The 18,883-nt window shown below is 34.9% G+C and overlaps 1 protein-coding gene across 1 annotated transcript in view; it reads left to right on the top strand.

Moving 5' to 3' along the window:
• The window catches only part of LOC138173487 (methyl-CpG-binding domain protein 2), a 74,957-nt gene that overhangs the window by 12,393 nt on the left and 43,681 nt on the right, over nt 1-18,883 (top strand). Inside the window, exons 2-3 of the mRNA XM_069103491.1 lie at nt 3,925-4,084; nt 12,872-13,009. Coding sequence (XP_068959592.1) covers nt 3,925-4,084; nt 12,872-13,009 — 298 coding nt within the window. The remainder of the gene's footprint in view (nt 1-3,924; nt 4,085-12,871; nt 13,010-18,883) is intronic.

Here is an 18,883-nt window from a genome sequence, read left to right on the forward strand (position 1 = left end):
ACACACACACACACACACACACACACACACACACACACACACACACAAAGTTCAGCTGCAAGGCTGAAAAGGCTTGGCAGTTCCCAGGGCTCAGTGGCAGTGAGGCTGTAAGGCTCAGTGTTCCTTAGGTTACATCAGTAGATGAGATTCCAGAGTCACCAAGTGTCTCCAGACCTAGAGGCAGGGCAGATGGTGAGGAGTGGTTGTCCTCCATCTTGCTGGAAGGAATAGAGCTTGTGACTTTTATCTCATTCGAACAGTCAAGAATCCCAAATGGGTTTGGCAAAGCCAGGAGAGGAGGGGTAAATGGGGAAAAGAGAAGGAGAAGGGCATTCCTAATGATGTTGCAAGAGGGTCTTGCCTGACCTTTGGGAAAGGTTCAGGGTTGGGCCAGGCCAGGAGAGGTGGTAAAGAGAGAAGAGGACCACCAGCAATCTTACTTTCACTCCCCCAATTTCAACTATCACCTCTATGTGATTGTGACCTGAGCTTCTGTCCCTGATTAAAGTGGCAGTGATGTAAAGATTTTTTTTTTAAGGTAAGAAATTTTAAAGGGGAAGGAGAGATAAGGAACTTCCATTGCTTGATGAAATAGATTATAAGTATGGGAACTGGGGTCTAGTTAGTGACATAAGAAGAAAAGGTTTGGAACAGTGTTATAGGGCTATGAAGCATAGGATTGATAAAAGTAGCATAAAAGATAGAGGCATCAGTGATGGCACAACTGAGGTTATATACCATACATTTGTAGTTATGATGTCAAATTGATTTCACAACTATGGTGGTGCTTATTCAGATAGGATTTGCAGGTTGGGAATGCCTGGTTGGAAGAGGAGAGATGAAAGGATTTGGGATATTAGATCATTAAAATGCCAGATTAATGCCAGGTATAGAGGCAAGTAGAACTAGGGTGGACTGGTAGAATAGAGATGCATGAAGAGATTGTATGTAACAATAAGGGTAAAAAATGGGTTTTGTGTCAGTGAGGACAGAAGGGGAAGGAAGGAAAGAAAAAGAAGGAAACAGGCATTTGTTAAGTGCTATTGTATATTAGAAGATTTGGGGACTACTTGCCACCAAAGTTAGAAAATTAAAGTATCCTCTAAGATGAGGAGCTGAACAAATGAACTCTTGACAGTAAATCTCTCTAAATGTGTGATTACTACTTTCAAAAGAAAGTTGAAAGTTCTGTTCAGTCATTTTTTCTTTAAAAATTATTATGAACTTTATAACTGTCAATAACAATCAAATATACAAATTAAACGGCAAGTTTCTAGACTTTAACAAAAGAAAACCTTATGAATTATGCAAAAAAAACATACAGAGACAGTGTCTTTGTACATCTTTTACACCTGGCTGAAATTTTGTCACCTTTTAAAAAAAATCTATTTTCCTTTCTTTTAAAAAATATAGTTATAGTTAGAACATATACAATTGTGGTTCTCTAGCTAATAATACTCTGCCTCATATCACACACACACACACACATACACACACCCTTTCCCACCTTTCCTCATATGATTCATATTTTTACTTTATTTTTTATTATAATAATTTATATTTATGGAATAGAGCACTTTTGTCACGTAATATAATAAGAAAGAAGATTGTATATGAAACTACAAATCTACTATGAACGACTTGCTATTATTCCTTTCAAATATGCAACAAAGTTATCATGTGCATTCCTTTTCTCCCCCTTTTTTTCTTATCCCACTCTGCCTTAGAGATGGCTACCATTCCTATATATAAGTATACATATATATACATACTATATTCTTATATATACCATATATACATATATGTAGTATATACTTATATATACATACTTAGATACTATAAGTAGGAATATAGATATACACACATGTGTATTTGTGTATAAAATTATTCTATACATATTTCTGTTTATCAGTTTTTTCTCTGGTTGCAGATAGTTTTTCTTCATATATCCTTTATAGTTAATTTGAGTATTTATAATAATCAAAATAACATTCACTCAAAGTCTGTTCTAAAACAATATTGTTGTCATTGTAAAAAATGTTCTCTTGGTTCTGTTCATTTTGCTCTTCATTATTTTATGTAAGGCTTTCCATGTTTTTTTTTTAAAGCAGTCGGGGTTAAGTAACTTGCTCAAGGTTACACAGCCAGTTATTTCTGGGTGTGGTGCTGAGTATCAGAGCCCGGATTTGATCCCAGGTCATCCTGACTCTGGGGCCGGTGCTCTGTGCCGGCCTGGCTGCCCCTCCATGTTTTTCTAAGATCACCTCATCATTTCTTATAACACAGTAGTATTCTATCACAATCATAGACCACTACTTGTTCAGCCATTCCCCAATTGATGAGCATCCCTGCAACTTCCAGTTCTTTTCCATCACAACTGCTACAAACACCATAAACATTTTGGAACACTTAGGTTCTTTTCCTTTTCCCCTAATCATCTTTGGAAGTAGACCTAGTACTGGCATTGCTGAATCAAAGGGTATAGGCAATTCGTTAACTCTCTGGGTATAACTTCAGATTGCATTCCAGAGTAGTTGGATAAGTTTACAACTCCACCAACAATGAATTAGTGTTCCAAGTTTCTCACATCTTCTCCAACATTTATCATTTTCCTATTTTGTCATGTTAGCCAATCTGATAGGTGTGATGTGATACCTCAGAGTTGTTTTGATTTGCATCTCTCTAATCAATAGTGATTTAGAGCATTTTTTTCATGTGTATAGATAGCTTTAATTTCTTCCTCTGAAAACTGCCTGCTCATATCCTTTGACCATTTACCATTTGAGGAATGACTTATGTTCTTATAGATATGACAAAGTTTTTGTAATGATAATAGTTTTTAAAATGAAGTTTTATTAATTAAAATAGGGTTATTTTATATGTTCATTTTTATTGACATAATCAATTGTGTTAACATACCGTACTTGAATTATTCTTTTCTTTTGTATATCTTTTTGGAGGGGGGGAGGCAGGGCAGTTGGGGTTAAGTGACTTGCCCAAGGTCACACAGCTAGTAAGTGTTATGTTTCTGAGGCCACATTTGAACTCAGGTCCTCCTGACTCCAGGGTCAGTGCTCTATTCAGTGCACCATCTACCTTCCCATACTTTAATTATTCTTTAGTTATTGGACACATAGTTTCTATATTCTTTTTTTTTTTTTGCTATTACAAACAGAACAAATACAAATATTTTTGTATAAGTAGATTCTTTTTTTCTTATGACTTTATTGGGATAGAGACCTACCAATAGAATTTTTGGATCAAAAAATATCCTTAGTTTTGTGATTCTTATTGCATGTTGCCACTTTACTTTCCCAAATGTTTACACTAGATTGTAGTCCAGTAAATAATATTATTGTCATTTCTATTCAATCTTTTTTTTTTTAACTTATTACTGGTTATGTCCTTGGGATTGAAGAGCTCTTAGGCAGATGATGCACATCTCTTTGAAAATGATTATAGAAATCACTTGGCAAGACAGTCAAGTTAAAAGCACATTTATAATGTACCTACCTTGTACTGGCACCATTTTTAATATTGACATTTGATATTTTTTGATAGTGCTTCTTAGGTACGTAGCAGTCATTATTTGGTGAGTTCTTTAATTGGAAAAAAAGTGAGGTGACTCAATTTCTCTTTTTACTCATGCACAGTGCTTTATATATAGTGGCATAGTTAAGTTTTATACAAAAATAGTTTTATATAAGTAAAATATATTTCTACTTTTCAAAAGAACTTTTGTTCTTTAGTACAGGAAGTCATATAAAGATAATAATAGAGATTTTTATTATCATTAATTTTGGTGTTAGATAAAGAGAAAAGACAAAAGGACGATGACTGTATTTCAGAAATCCGAGAATAAAGACTATAGTGTCTTGTAAAATAAAACATAATGAACGTGTTGTTTTTTTTTTAATTTTCTAGTCCGAGTGGTAAGAAGTTCAGAAGCAAGCCTCAGTTGGCAAGGTACCTGGGAAATACTGTTGATCTTAGCAGTTTTGACTTCAGAACTGGAAAGATGATGCCTAGTAAATTACAGAAAAATAAACAGAGACTGCGAAATGATCCTCTCAATCAAAATAAGGTTTGTTTATTCTTTATGGCTATATATAAATTCTATAGGATTGTGAAGTACATTTTACAATATACTTACCCATGATATTTTTCCTTATTAGATTTTTAGATTGTCATTAGCTTTTAATTGTCATTTCCATTGATTAGTGCTTTTCTACTGCTTCAAAGAAGACAAATCTATAAATCCACCATGTCAAATGTAAACAGCTTTTTTTCTTATATCTGGCAGTATATATCTATATAGTGCGAATCATTTGTAAATCATTTAGAACAAACATTTCAATCTCCTTGTGGGAAAGCAAAATATACCATGACTTTTTTAGGGGAATGGGGAGTGGAAGGGTAGAATGAAGAACTTTTTGTGCTATTAATTAAAATAAGTTTTTTTGTTCATGTTCACTTTTATAATATTTATCTTTGTTTTCTGAATTAGGTAATCAGATCATAGATTTAGAGTTGGAAATGACCTTAGAGGTTGTTTAGTGCAATTACTTCCCTTGTGACTTTCCAGATCTTTTCAGAGTCCTCTTCCCCATCTTTAGTAAAGTGTATTTTAGACAACATTTTGTGTAAATTAAGAACACAGGCAAGACGACTTACATACAAACCCAGTGTTCAAATATCACAAATATTTGCTGAGACTCTACTGTTTACAAAGTGCTGTTTCATTTACTGGGGGAAATACAAAAAAAATTTTTTTTAAACAGGCAAAATAAAAATTTAACAGGAAGAGAATTCACAAGGTTTCCACTTACAAAAACATGCAGGATTACTAGGAATTCAGTTCAATTATTAGGAATCCATTTAAATTCAGCAAACATTTGTTAAGTACACTACTATCTTCAAGACATTATTTTGGGTACTCAGGGTACAAAAGTGAAAAAGCACACTCGTGTCTTCCAGGAGCTGGGATTCTACATAAGGGATGCAATATTCAGCAAAATAAAATTAACAATGCCTTCAAAAGAACAATTAAGAGAAAATGAACATTTTGGAATTCTAATGCCCATGCTCATCCCAGGAGAGTTGAGAAAATTTGCCTCCTTTAGTCAGTCAGTCTACAGGCATTATTAAACTATTAGTGTGCCCTAGGTCCTGTACTAAGTATTAAGAATGTGTGTATGTGTGTGTGTGTGTGTGTGTGTGTGTGTGGAGGGCAATTCCTATCTTTTGAAAAAATATATATATCTTTATTTTTAGTTTTCAACATTCATTTCCACAAGATTTTGAGTTCCAAATTTTCTCCCCATTTCTCCCCCCTCCCCAATCCCAAGATGGCATGCATTCTAATTACCCCTTACTCTGGTCTGCCCTCCCTTCTGTCATGTCCCCCTCATCCCCTTCCCCCTTATTTTCCTATAGGGAAAGATAGATTTCTCTACCCCATTGCCTGTACATCTTATTTCTCAGTTGCATGTAAAAACAATTTTTTAACATTTGTTTTTAAAACTTACAAATTTACAAATTCTCTCCCTTCTTCCCTCCCCATCCACCCTCATTGAGAAGGTGAACAATTCAATATAGGTTATACATGTGTAGTTATACAAAACACTTCCATAATAGTCATGTTGTGAAAGATTAGTTATATTTCCCTCCATTCTATCCCACTGTAGCAGCAAGCACCCCAAGCACGTCCTCAGGGTTTGCTGCTCACACAGGTTCTTGGATCTGCTTTGTTAAAGGAAAGCAACTCAAAATGGGTTAACAAGCTTACTTTAATCAGTCAGACATATATCCATATATCGTTTACCTTGTTCAGGAGAAAAAAGGTCAGCACTCCGAACTTCAAAGTATACAGGCAGAATTATCAAGACAGAAACAGATTAAGTAGACAGATTTCCAAGCTGTCCAACCATTACATCCATACCGAGTCAACATCTGGGTTTCCACATCTGGGTTTTTCAAAGCCAGGGGGGCCCTGGACAACGGCTTCCCAGAATACAGATCAAATCACAGAACACTTCTCAAAGTGAGGCCCCAAAACAAAGCCTCACATCAGGGCTTATATAGCCTTCTCCTGGCTCAGAGAATGTAACAACCTTATTGACCCACTGGCCAATCAAAAAGTATCTACTGAAAAACAAGCCTCCCACCCCAGGCTTCAGGAGCACTTTAGCCTAGGGGCAGGGAAGATCTTCCAAATTTGCATTCCCATTACACCCACCCCATACTTATTCTATTTTTTTCTTTGTCCCTGTCCCTTTTCAAAAGTGTTTGCTTCTGACTACCCCCTTCCCAATCTGCCTTCTCTTCTATTATCCCACCCATTTATCTCCTTCCCCCCTTACTTTTCTGTAGGGTAAGATACCCAATTGAGTGTGTACATTATTCCCTCCTTAAGCCAAATCCCATGAGAGTAAGGTTCACTCATTCCCTCTCATATCCCCCTCTTCCCCTCCGTTGTTAAACCTTTTTCTTGCCTCTCTTATGTGAGGTAATTTACCCCATTCTATCTCGCCCTTTCTCCTCCCAATATATTCCTCTCTCACCCCTTAATTTAATTTTTAGATATCATCCCTCATATTCAACTCACCCTGTGCCATCTATTTATCTACTATATATCAACTATCTTTTATCTATCTTATCTATCTATCTATCTGTCTGTCTGTCTGTCTGTCATTTCCTCCTACTACCCTAATACTGAGAAAGGTCTCATGAGTTACAAATATCATCTTTCCATGTAGGAATGTAAACAGTTCAACTTTAATAAGTCCCTTATGATTTCTCTTTCCTATTTACCTTTTCATGCTTCTCTTGAGTCTTGTATTTGAAGGTCAATTCAGCTTTGGTCTTTTCAGCAAGGATGCTTGAAAGTCCTCTTTTTCATTGAATGTCTATTTTTTTCCCTGAAGTATTATACTCAGTTTTGCTGGTTAGGTGATTCTTGGTTTCAATCCTAGCTCCTCTGCACTCTGGAGTATCATATTCCCAGCCCTTTGATCCCTTAATATAGAAACTGCTAGGTCTTGTGTTATCCTGATTGTATTTCCACAATAATCTAATTATTTCTTTCTGACTGCTGGCAATGTTTTCTCCTTGACCTGGGAACACTGGAATTTGGCTGCAATATTCTTAGGAGTTCTCCCTTTGGGATCTTTTTTTTTTATTCTTTTCTCTTTTTTTAAAATTAATTTTTGTTTACTTTTAGTTTACAAGATTCAATTGCATAATTCCTTGAATTTCACATTTTGTCCCCCTCCTTCCCCTTCCTCCATGGCCGCATGCAATCAAGTATAGGATCTGTAAATACTTTCACATTATACATTAGTCAGGTTATAAAGATGGATTGTATCAGATGGAATGAAAAATGGTAAAGAGGACATAAAACCAAACAAGAAAAAGAAAAAGATCAGGTAGTTTGCTTCAATATAGATTCAAACTCAGTTCTTTCTAGTTCTTTTTCTGGATGTACACATTTCTCTCCATCATGAGTCTTTTGGGATTGACTTATATCACTGCATTGCTGGGAAGAGTCCAGTCTATCAAAGTTGGTCATCACACATATGTTGTGTCTGTAATTGTGTACAAATTTCTCCTGGTTCTACTTTTCTCACTTAGCATCAGTTTGTATAAGCCTCTCCAGGTAAATATGAAGTCCATCTGCTCCTCGTTTCTTATAGCACAATAGTATTCCATAACATGCATATACCACAACTTGTTCAGCCATTCCCCAATTGATGGGTACCCCCTTAATTTCCAATTCTTTGCCATCACAAAAAGAGCTGCTATGAACATTTTTGTACATATGGGTCTTCCTCCCACTTCTATGATCTCTTTGGGATATAACCCTAGGAGTGGTATTGCTGGGTCAAAGGATAATAAATTATTTATAGCCCTTTGGGCATAATTCCAGATTGCTCTCCAGAAAGGCTGGATCAGTTCACAACTCCACCAGCAATGCATTAGTGTTCCAATTTGCCCACATCCTCTCCAGCATTTGTCATTTTCCCGTTTTGTCATCTTAGCCAATCTGACTGGTGAGATGTGGTGTATTAGCAATGCCATATTCACAATGCCTATGGAGATTACAAATATGCTGATATCATTATCCATTACAAAATACGTCATGCTTGCCATATGGGGAAATAAACTAGAAAATTTATTAAGATACCAAAAGACTGAGTCCCAAAACTAGAAAGTGAAAGCCATCAGAGTAGTTATGATATTGGCACAGGTAGATAAAGTAGAAAGCACCCACATTTTCAAGCCTTTAAAACAGAACAGGCTACCTCAGGCAAAGGTCCTCCTCTCCCCACTCACAGCAACCACCCAGCATCCGGGAAGCGCGCTCCCAGCAGCTCCGGCTCCTGGCAGTCCTCAGCAGGAGTCCTTAGCAGAAATTCTGGCTAAGTCAAAAAGGGCTTTGCGCTGCCGCTTCCTCTGCTGCTGCTGCCGCTGCCTCTGCTGCTGCTGCTGCCGCCGCCACCACCGCCAGCCACTGCAGGAACGCTAGCTTGGCTTCCGCTTCCTCTTGCTCCGCCCCTTCCTGCTACATCAGCAAGTCCAACGGGGCATGGAAGACCTTTAAATCCCATAACCCTTACATGTGGTACCTCAGAGTTGTTTTGATTTGTATTTCTCTAAGCAATAGTGATTTAGAGCATTTCTTCATGTGCTTATAGATAGCTTTAATTTCTTTCTCTGAAAATTGCATGTTCATATCCTTTGACCATTTATCAATTGGGGAATGACTTGTATTCTTATAGATTTGACTCAATTCTCTATATATTTTAGAAATAAGTCCTTTGTCAGAGACATTGGTTGTAAAAATTCTTTCCCAATTTCCCACCTCCCTCTTAATCTTGGTTACATTGGCTTTGTTTATACAGAAGCTTTTCATTTTCATGTAGTCAAAATTATCCATTTTACATTTTATAATGCTCTATAATTCTTGTTTAGTCATAAAGTCTTTCCCTCTCCACAAATCTGACAGGTAAACTATTCCTTGTTTTCTGAGACTGCTTACAGCATCAATCTTTATACCTAGATCATGCACCCATTTAGACTTGATTTTGGTATATGGTGTTAGATAATGGTCTATGCCCAGTTTCTGCCATACTATATTCCAGTTTTCCCAGCAGTTTTTGTCAAATAGTGAGTTCTTATCCCAAAAACTGTGGTCTTGGAGTTTATCAAACAATTGATTACTATAGTTGTTGACTTCTGAATCTCATGTGCCTAATCTATTCCATTGATCCACTCCTCTATTCCTCAGCCAGTACCAAGTAGTTTTGATGACTACTGCTTTATAATACAGATTGAAATCTGGTATAGCTAGTCCACCTTCCCTAACATTTCTTTTCATTAATTCCTTTTGAGATCTTTTTAAAGAAATGATCAATGGATTCTTACAATTTCTATTTTACCCTCTGGTTCTAGAATACCAGGGCAGTTTTCCTTGATAATTTCTTGAAAGATGATGTCTAGGCTCTTTTTTTGATCATGGCTTTCAGGTAGTTCAATAATTTTTAAATTATCTCTCCTGGATCTATTTTCCAGATCAGTTGTTTTTCCAATGAGATATTTCACATTGTCTTCTATTTTTTCATTCTTTTGATTCTGTTTTATAATTTCTTGATTTCTCATAAAATAATCAGCTTCCATTTGCTCCATTCTAATTTTGAAGGAATTCTTTTCTTCAATGAGCTTTTGGATCTCCTTTTCCATTTGGCCAATTCTATTTTTTTAAGGCATCCTTATCTAGCTTCTTACTCTTCAGAACTGGTAGGGTGACGAAGATAACTTGCCCTGATAGAAATGGTCATATTAAGGGAGGAGAGAGGATGAACCCTTCTTTCTCACTCTGATAACTATCACTGATGATAGTTCCTGTGTCCCAACACTGGTTTTATCAATAGTTCCTGTGTCTGTACACCAGTTTTATCCATGCAGCATTCCATCTCTTCATTCGGTTCTTGGAAGTGATTATCGCAGAAACCCCACTTCTACCATAGTTCCTGTGCTAAGGTGCTCAGATAATTTGTCCCTGGCTTTCATTCATAGATAAGTCTTCATACTTTCGTGTACAAAGAGTTATACTTAGTGTGTCTCTGCCACTTTCTTCCTATAAAATCTAAATCAAGGATAAAAGAAAAAAGAGAGGTGATTAGAAGTTTTGCTCCCTATATCTTCCCTCATTATTAATAATAGTAAAAATTGCATTGGAGATTGTTTTGTCCCACTCTGGTACAAGAAAAGAGAAAAACTCCTGGTAGTAAGTTATAGGTAGGTAGTGGTCCTAGTAAGGGAAACAAGTAGATCATTAGAAGAAAAGAATGGGAATAACTGAGCACTTACAACCCAAGAAGATTTTAGGGATTTACTTGGGCAGGATTCCCTGGTAATCTAGTTCCCTTTTATTCCCTCTATGTATGGGTCATAAGTCCTGTGATTCAATTTCTCTCTTTCCTACTGTGGTTGGAGTCCCTTCCCCTAAGAATTATCATCATGGCATTAGAATAGCTGAGGGACTGTGTTGCTCAGTAGTTTGAGAACTGAAAGAAGGTAAAGAGCACCAAATGAGTAATCCTATAAAAATACTGTTGTACATGGTATTTAAATTCTTTAGTACTATTAGTGTAGCACAATGCTTGAAGTACATTATAGGTTAAATGAGTTTGCATGATGGTGTGGGAATCTTTCTATCATTTGTAACATTGTTTCTTGAGGGGAATGCATTCTGACTTCCAAACAACCAGTTCATGAAGAATTTTTGAAATGCAACCTATTAGTAAGTTGGAGATTGTCTAATATATCTATTCAGCTTCTGGTAGTCTAAAAATGTATCTAGGCACTTTGTTTTGGTGATTAGACTTTGGAAAGCTAGGATTTATTTTTTGAGGGTAGAAAACCATGAACTTTGAATAATTTTGGTGACTGATTTTTTAAAAAAAATTCTTGTTTTTATTGGTTTCTTTTTTTTGGTTTGTTTCACATAATGTTCATTTCTGAATATATCCCTCCCCTTCTCCTACCCAGCGAGCAATCCTTATACCAAAGGAAAACAAATAGTTCAGCAAAACTAAACAACATACAAACAAATTCTGATGGCATATTCAGTATTCAAAACCATTCACCTTCATCTCTGTATATGAGAGGTGTAGTTTCTCAACTCTTTTCTTGTTCACTATATTTGCATACTATTCAGACTCTCTTTTTGTTTTCTATTTACATTTCCATGGTCATTGGATTTATTATTTCCCTGATTCTGCTTACTTTGCTTTGCATCAGTTTATATGACTTTCCATGCTTTTTTGAATTCTTCACAGTCATCATTTCTTAGAGCATAGTAATATTACATTACATTCATGCATCACAATCGTCCATTTTCCAAACACTGGACATCTACTTTATTTTCCATTTCTTTGCTGACACAAAAAGTACTGTTATGGCTATTATAATGTATCCAGGACTGTTCTTTCTGTCTTTGAGTTCTTTGGGAGTATGTATAACTTAGCAGTGGAATCTGTCAGTCAGAGGCCATGGACTTTTTATTTCATCATTTCAAATCATAGCCTTACCAACGGTATATTGATGTGCTGGAGACAATGATATTTAAGAAAAATATTTCTGTTCTAATATTGTGAATTGAGATTTTTCCATTAAGTTTATTTATTTATTTATTCATTTATCTATTTATTTTTGCTTTTTCTTGGAGTACAATTGGGGTTAAGCGACTTGCCCAAGGTCACACGGCTAGTAAGTGTTAAGTGTCTGAGATCAGATTTGAACTCAGGTCCTCCTGACTCCAGGGCTGGTGTTCTATTCACTGCGCCACCTATCTACCCCTTCCATTAACTTTAATTTTTGTTGAAGCCATTTCTAAATATAGTTTATAGTCCATTGCTGTGGAATCCGGACAAACAGCAGTTTCAATCATGACATATCAATTTACTGAATGCAAACACATTATTCATTTGAAAACTTAATTGTATACAAGAGATATAGAACAGGGAGATAAAGATTACTTTTCCTAACTGAATTTATTTGATTTTTTAAAATTTCCTTGATTCAGTTAGGAAAAGTAATCTTTATCTCCCTGTTCTATATCTCTTGCATACATTTAGGTTTTCAAATGAAATATGTAAATGCATTTTAGATATATAAAGATTTTTGAAAACAGGCATGTGTAAACTTGGATATTGCTGTCAGTTTTTTGAAATCAATAAATGTATTTCATGTATAAAGTGTTGGGGAGAAAGGCATTTTTTTTAACTCAGGAAGAAAGATAAACTGGTTAATGGGGAAAAAAAAGAGCACTCCCTTCCCCTCTGGCCCCCCCTTGCCCCACATTGCATTGCTCTCATTTTAGCTCTTTAGTTCAAAATGTGTCCCTTAAAGGGAAGGGGAAAATCTTTCATTCACAGTAAAAATATCAGGTGGAGCCTTCCTTTGTGGATTTTTGTAACTCTGTATAGTTTACTGCACTAAGTCTTTGGGGACACCCTGTATAAGTATGCTTATTTCAATGTATTTAAAGTGCCAAGAAGATTGACTTGGACATTTGAAATAATTTTCATTGGAATATATATTTCATAGAATTAAGACATTTAGACTTGGAAGGACTATCAGGATTCAGAACCCTCCTTTTACCAATGGGAAAAAACAAAGTCCAGAAGAAGTTAAATTCTTTAGAAAGGTCAACAAGTAGATAATGGTGGAATCTAGTACCCAGTTCTTTTGATTTCAAGATTAGTATTCTTTTCAGTAAATCATTTCACAAGCTAATCAATGAACTAATTTGATTGTCTTCATATGTGTTACTTTTGTTATTAAAGAATTATATTTGCATTTACAGGGTAAACCAGATTTGAATACAACATTGCCAATTAGACAGACAGCATCTATTTTCAAACAACCTGTAACTAAAGTCACGAACCATCCTAGTAATAAAGTAAAATCGGACCCTCAACGAATGAATGAACAACCACGTCAGGTAAGGGTGTCATCAGTTTGCAGCCTTACAATTCAGGATTCAGTATTATGACTGGAAGAAATTCAAGTAAAATAGTTAATTTTCATTATGTTTGGAAAGTAAGTAAGTCTTTTATGCCAGAGAACTACACAAAAATAAGAAAATAAAGATATAAAGTGAATTTTAAAGATATTTTGTGGAATTTGTTTTCATGCTATTGGGATATAATTTCTTAATGTTACTATTGGAATGCTTTTAGGATACCCACTTAGATATAAACTCTAATAGATTGACAGTAATGAATATCAACTTTAGCCTGTTATACCCTTTCACCCTTCCCCATTAGAATTTGCATTTTTAAATATTAAGTTTCTAAGGATAGTGTTTCATAAGGGGGTGAAATGTAAAATTTATTTATTTTTAATAAAAGACTTTCTTATTAATGTTCAAAACTGATTGCTTTTGATTCCTTATTTCATTAAATCCCCTTTAATTATATGAAACAATTTTTTTATGAAAACAATATATTATATTCCTGTACATCCTCCATTTTTTATAAAATTTAATTTAAACTCCCTTTCATCTTTATATCCAGCTATTCACTAACAGAATCTATTCTCAGAAATTAAAATATGCAGTTATTTACAGAAAGGCCTACTTACTGTGTAATAATGTCACATAGCTAGAGGACAGAGACTTTTCAAAGGTTTAGAGAGATCTTTTATTCCTGTTGGTGTTTGAAAAGTTTAGCTACTTCATTAGTTTTTAGTGGTAGTTTGGGGGGTAAAGACAACAATAAATAATTATGTTCTCTTTTTTCCTGCTTCTTCCTAGCTAAGGAACAGAAAGTACTGATTTACTTACAACTTTGACTTTTGCTCTTTCATTCCCTTCCAAATTCAGTTGTCTCATTCTACCCTTTCATTTTAATTTTGGTTTTCATTAGTCCCTCAAATTTTTCATCTTCAGACTTCATAAGGATTTGGCCAAACTTTCAGACTCTAGAAGAGGCTGTACATAAAGAAATCCAGTTCCCACATCCTCTGTAGTGTTTTTTCCTCTTCAGGTGAGCCAGGAAAACAGAAGATCTTTGGAGCCACATTGGATCAGCATCTTGCTATAGATGTCTCCAGAATTGAAGGTCTAAGCTTGCTTTACTGTTGGTCCCCAAGAGAATCAACAGGGGCCATGTAAGTGTATCACATCCAATCTAGAAGATGCGTACCTGCATGTGCCTTTAGGTTCTTGTCACCACTTAGGTTTTCCTTTGAGCCATTCATTTTTTGGGTACCAGGCTTTGAACTTCCGTTTGACCACTGCTATAGTGATAGTCATCAAACGACTGGTGGCTGGATCTAGTATGTTCATTACAACAGTGAAGAAATTCTACTATTCAGAACTTTGTCTCCTTGGGTAAAGTTCTTCTGATTATTTTCTTTTTCCAGATACTGTCTAAAGTCTTGAACATCTTTTCCTTTGGCTTTTTGGTGATTAAAAATCCTCTCCTATCCTAAAGATTTTCATTTAGTAATGACTTATGGTACATAATTGGGTAAGACTTTACTTTTAAGGGAGGGGGAGTAGGCCCAAAAGATAAAGAAGGTGGAATGATATCTTTAAATAATACCTTTTTGATTGTAGATTTTGGTTTCCTAGGTAGAATAGATATTATTTTTACAGACTCCCATCTTCATCTTTTCCTTACAAGAACATATTCAGTAAGCTCTAATGTCTTGATCACGACCAAAATGAGGAGTATTTGAGTCATTTGAAAGACAAATTTAGTGATAATTGTATTTCTGATAATAATTTCTAGCATTTATATAGTGCTTTAAGGTTTCCAAAGTGCTTTATATATGTTTTCTTATTTTTTAACCATAAATTTTAGATACCATTAATAATCATGTTTAAATGGCTTTGAAAATATAGGTATCCTGAAGTGAGAAATTAAAGAATAATTTTGAAGATCTTAAGATGACTTTAGCATGGCTTTATACCAAAAAAACCCCTAAATTTTGTAATCAATTTATGTTGGAGTTTTTGATCTTCCTTTCTTCCCAGGGTAGATAGGAAGTATTAAAACTATGGAGGAAAATACTTCTTCTAAAGTATGGACTATTACCTAATTTTTATCTCTGCTTCTTTTCTGGGTAGAAAATTTCCCTGGATATTAAACTTTAATTATCATAGGACAAGTATCTATTTTTCCCCTTCTTTATCTTCTGTGTAAACATCAAGTTGATACTGTTTGATAGTTCCTTATTCAGTATCTGAAGTTAGAGAGAGGACTCTATTTTGGGCTGGCATAGGAAAAGACAGAAAGAGGAGGGAAATTTATTCTGTTAGTGTTTTTTTTAATAGTTTTTTTCTGTCCTATATCAGCCATTCTAGTTAAAATTAATTATAACAGAAGCCAATGGTTGACCAGTAACAATTTATTGTAAAAGATCTTTGGCTCATAGCATTTGAACTGAAAAGAACCTTAAAAATGATTTTTTTCCAGGTGAAGAAACAGATTTTACGTGTTTACTTGTAGCGGCAAGCACCCCAAGCACGTCCTCAGGGTTTGCCGCCCATACAGGTTCTTGGATCTGCTTTGTTAAAGGAAAGCAACTCAAAATGGGTTAGCAAGCTTACTTTAATCAGTCAGACATATATATCGTTTACCTTGTTCAGGGGAAAAAGGTCAGCACCCCGAACTTCAAAGCATACAGGCAGAATTATCAAGACAGAAACAGATCAAGTAGACAGATTTCCAAACTGTCCAACCATTACATCCATACCCAGTCAACATCTGGGTTTTTCAAAGCCGGGGGGACTCTGGACAACGGCTTTTCAGAATATAGATCAAATCACAGAATACTTCTCAAAGTGAGCCCCCAAAACAAAGCTACACATCAGGGCTTATATAGCCTTCTCCTGGCTCAAGAGAATGTAACAACCTTATTGACTCACTGGCCAATCAAGAAGTATCTACTGAAAAACAAGCCTCCCACCCCAGGCTTCAGGGTGCACTTTAGCCTAGGGGCAGGGAAGATCTTCCAAATTTGCATTCCCATTACATTACTTGAAAATAAAGGATAGTGAGTTCTTGTTGTTCAGGTAGTAAGTACTAGGACATACATAAATAGCCCCTTCCTTAATTTGACTTTGATACTTTTAAAATTTATTGAATTGAACTATTGGATAGGTGCTAAGTTCCTTCAGGGAAAATTTTTTTTAACTCATTGAGCATTTGAATTAAATGTTGTTTTGTTTTATATTCTCATAGTTTAATGATTACTTTTTTGACTAATCAAGGTCCTTCACTCTATGAGATGAGATGGAAAGCAGGAAACAAAACTCCCTTAAAGGATTTGAATATGAAGGCACAGACTGGGATTTAGATTTCCAGACTTGTGGTATAATTGTTTTCCCATGAGTGGTTTTGAAGCTATTCAGTTGTAAATAATTATTCAAATAATAAAGTAATTCTGCCAGACTTTGCATTAAGCGGCAATAATAATAATCACTAATATTTCTATAGTGTTATGTGCCAAGCTCTAAGCTAAGGGCTTTATGATTATTATCTCATTTGATCTTCACAATAACCTTGTGTGGTAAGAACTATTATTATCCCCATCTTACACATAAGGAAACTGAGGCAACAAGTTAAATGTCTTACCCAGGGCCACACATCTCATAAGTGACTGAATCAGGATTTGAACTCAAGTCTTCCTAACTCCAGGTCTAGCTTTTTATCCATTGTACCACTTAGTTGTTAATAGCATGTAGTAACCTAATTTGCTATACGTTTACTATGCTGTAAATATTTTAAAGATTGATAGAATATGAATCTGTTCAGTTCAGTGACTTTGGTAGTTCTAGAGTTGGAAAGACTAAAAATTGTTATCAAATAAGGTCATATAAAAAGAATGCCTTAAATAGAATCTAGCTGTGTTTTGTTTGTTATTTACATCTAAGGAGATTAATTTCAAGATATCATATTTATAAAACATAGTTGGGTAAGTAGCCAGCCAGTGTTGGACATATTGCTTAAGATGATTTGATCTTTGTTATTAAATAACAATTAATGACAATATCCATACTGAGTAGTTCAGAAAAGTATTTTGTGTATTACTAGTAGGCTTTGCAACAATCATTTTAATATGGCGCCAATTGGCATTTTTAATGAACAGTTTAACTGTCATGGGTTGATTGATATCCAAATCAGAAAAATCTATTGGAATTTTAATCATATTAGCGATACTATTAGAATATTTACCAATTTCATAGTACCCTGAAGAACATTTTTCCAAATTTTTCTTTGTAAATTCAGAAAGAATTCATTCTATTCCATGCTCATTGTTTTGACATTTTTCTTCCTGACATGTTATTTTTTTTCATTTCATAGATCTTCAACTGAGAGTCAATGCTTTTGATATTGTTGTTACGTGTATTTTTAGCTTAAAGGAGTAGAAATTTAGTGTTTTTTCTATTTCTTGATTGCTTTGTTGAGTGTAGTAGCACATCACAAATATTTTTTATCCTAGATTACAAAAAAAATCCTTACATAGTTTTAATTGTATTAATTTTTTAAATGGGGAAATATTTTTAAAACTGGGGCTAAGCCATTTAAGTATCCTTTTGTTTTCTTTTATATTTGTATTGCTCTCATATAAAAGAATGTCAAACTTTAATTTATTATCAGAAACCAAGCTTTTAAAATGTATGTTCTTAGTAGAAACTGTACAGGCTGCATAAGCAACCTGGGGGCAATATAATCTATAAGAAATCTTTGGCCCAGGATTTATGTATTAAAATTTTATTACCAAGAAACATCCTAGTCAGTGCTAGAAATTCCAACCACATTCCCTTCAAAGGCACTCTGTTCTGCCAGTTATTTCCAGAAGAGTTTTATTGCATTTTTATATTTCTTAAGAAATGGATTAGCTTATGCATCCAGTACCATAGAGAGTATTATATTCCTTGTTTTAAATAGGAAAAGTAAATTTCCTCATTCTCTCTGAAGCCATATTTCTAAAATTTGATTTTAATGACATTAACAAGAGTAGTATAAAATGTTACCAGTGTAAACTTTATATTTTTGCCTGTGGATTAATACTATAACTAAACTTTATAGTTTTCAAAGCACTTTCACATTCTTTATATATATATATATGTATGTATATGTGTGTGTGTGTGTGTGTGTGTGTGTATTATATAACATAATATCTGTATATGTGTGTGTATTACAACAATCCGGTGAAATAGGCAGGTTTTGTTCTTTTCCTCCTCCTTCTTTTCATCCTTTTTTTAACCTTTATTGACATCTATGTTTTTACATCACCCTTATTTCCAGGTTTGCCTTTCTCCTCTTCATTACCCAGTATGGTGTCTCTTGTAACCAAGAATAAAAAGAAAAGGGGGGAGGGGGAGGAACTCATTACATCTAGTCAGCACATCAGTCAAGTCTTTGCAATATTTCATACCCATGATCTCTCATCTGTGCAAAGCAGGTAAACTTTCTCATCTTGAGGAAAAGTAACTTTTATCCCTATTTTATAGCTAAGAAGACCAGAGCTCAGAAAGATTGAGTGACTTGCTCAAGGTCTTAGAGCTAATGGCAGAATCCAAGGAAGGCCTGGAATGTTTCCTAATCCACCAGTCTTTCCACCATTCCATGATGTATCTGTAAACCTGACATATAGAACATTGCATTTTATTCAGTAGAAAATGGGAAACTATTGAAAAAATTTTAGGAGGGCAAAGCAGTATTTTAGGAAGACTACTTGTAATGTCGAATTAGGATTACATATCTAGTGTCCCAATTTATGGTCTTTGGCCATTGTGAGGTGATGAAGGTTTAGACTAGAGTGATAGTCATAGGAACAGAAAAACAGATGGATAGGAAAG

This window comes from Petaurus breviceps, unplaced genomic scaffold (assembly GCF_028583685.1).
Source record: "Petaurus breviceps papuanus isolate PSGF00001 unplaced genomic scaffold, PetGlider_PUasm1.0 129, whole genome shotgun sequence".
NCBI classification, from domain to species: Eukaryota; Metazoa; Chordata; class Mammalia; order Diprotodontia; family Petauridae; genus Petaurus; species Petaurus breviceps.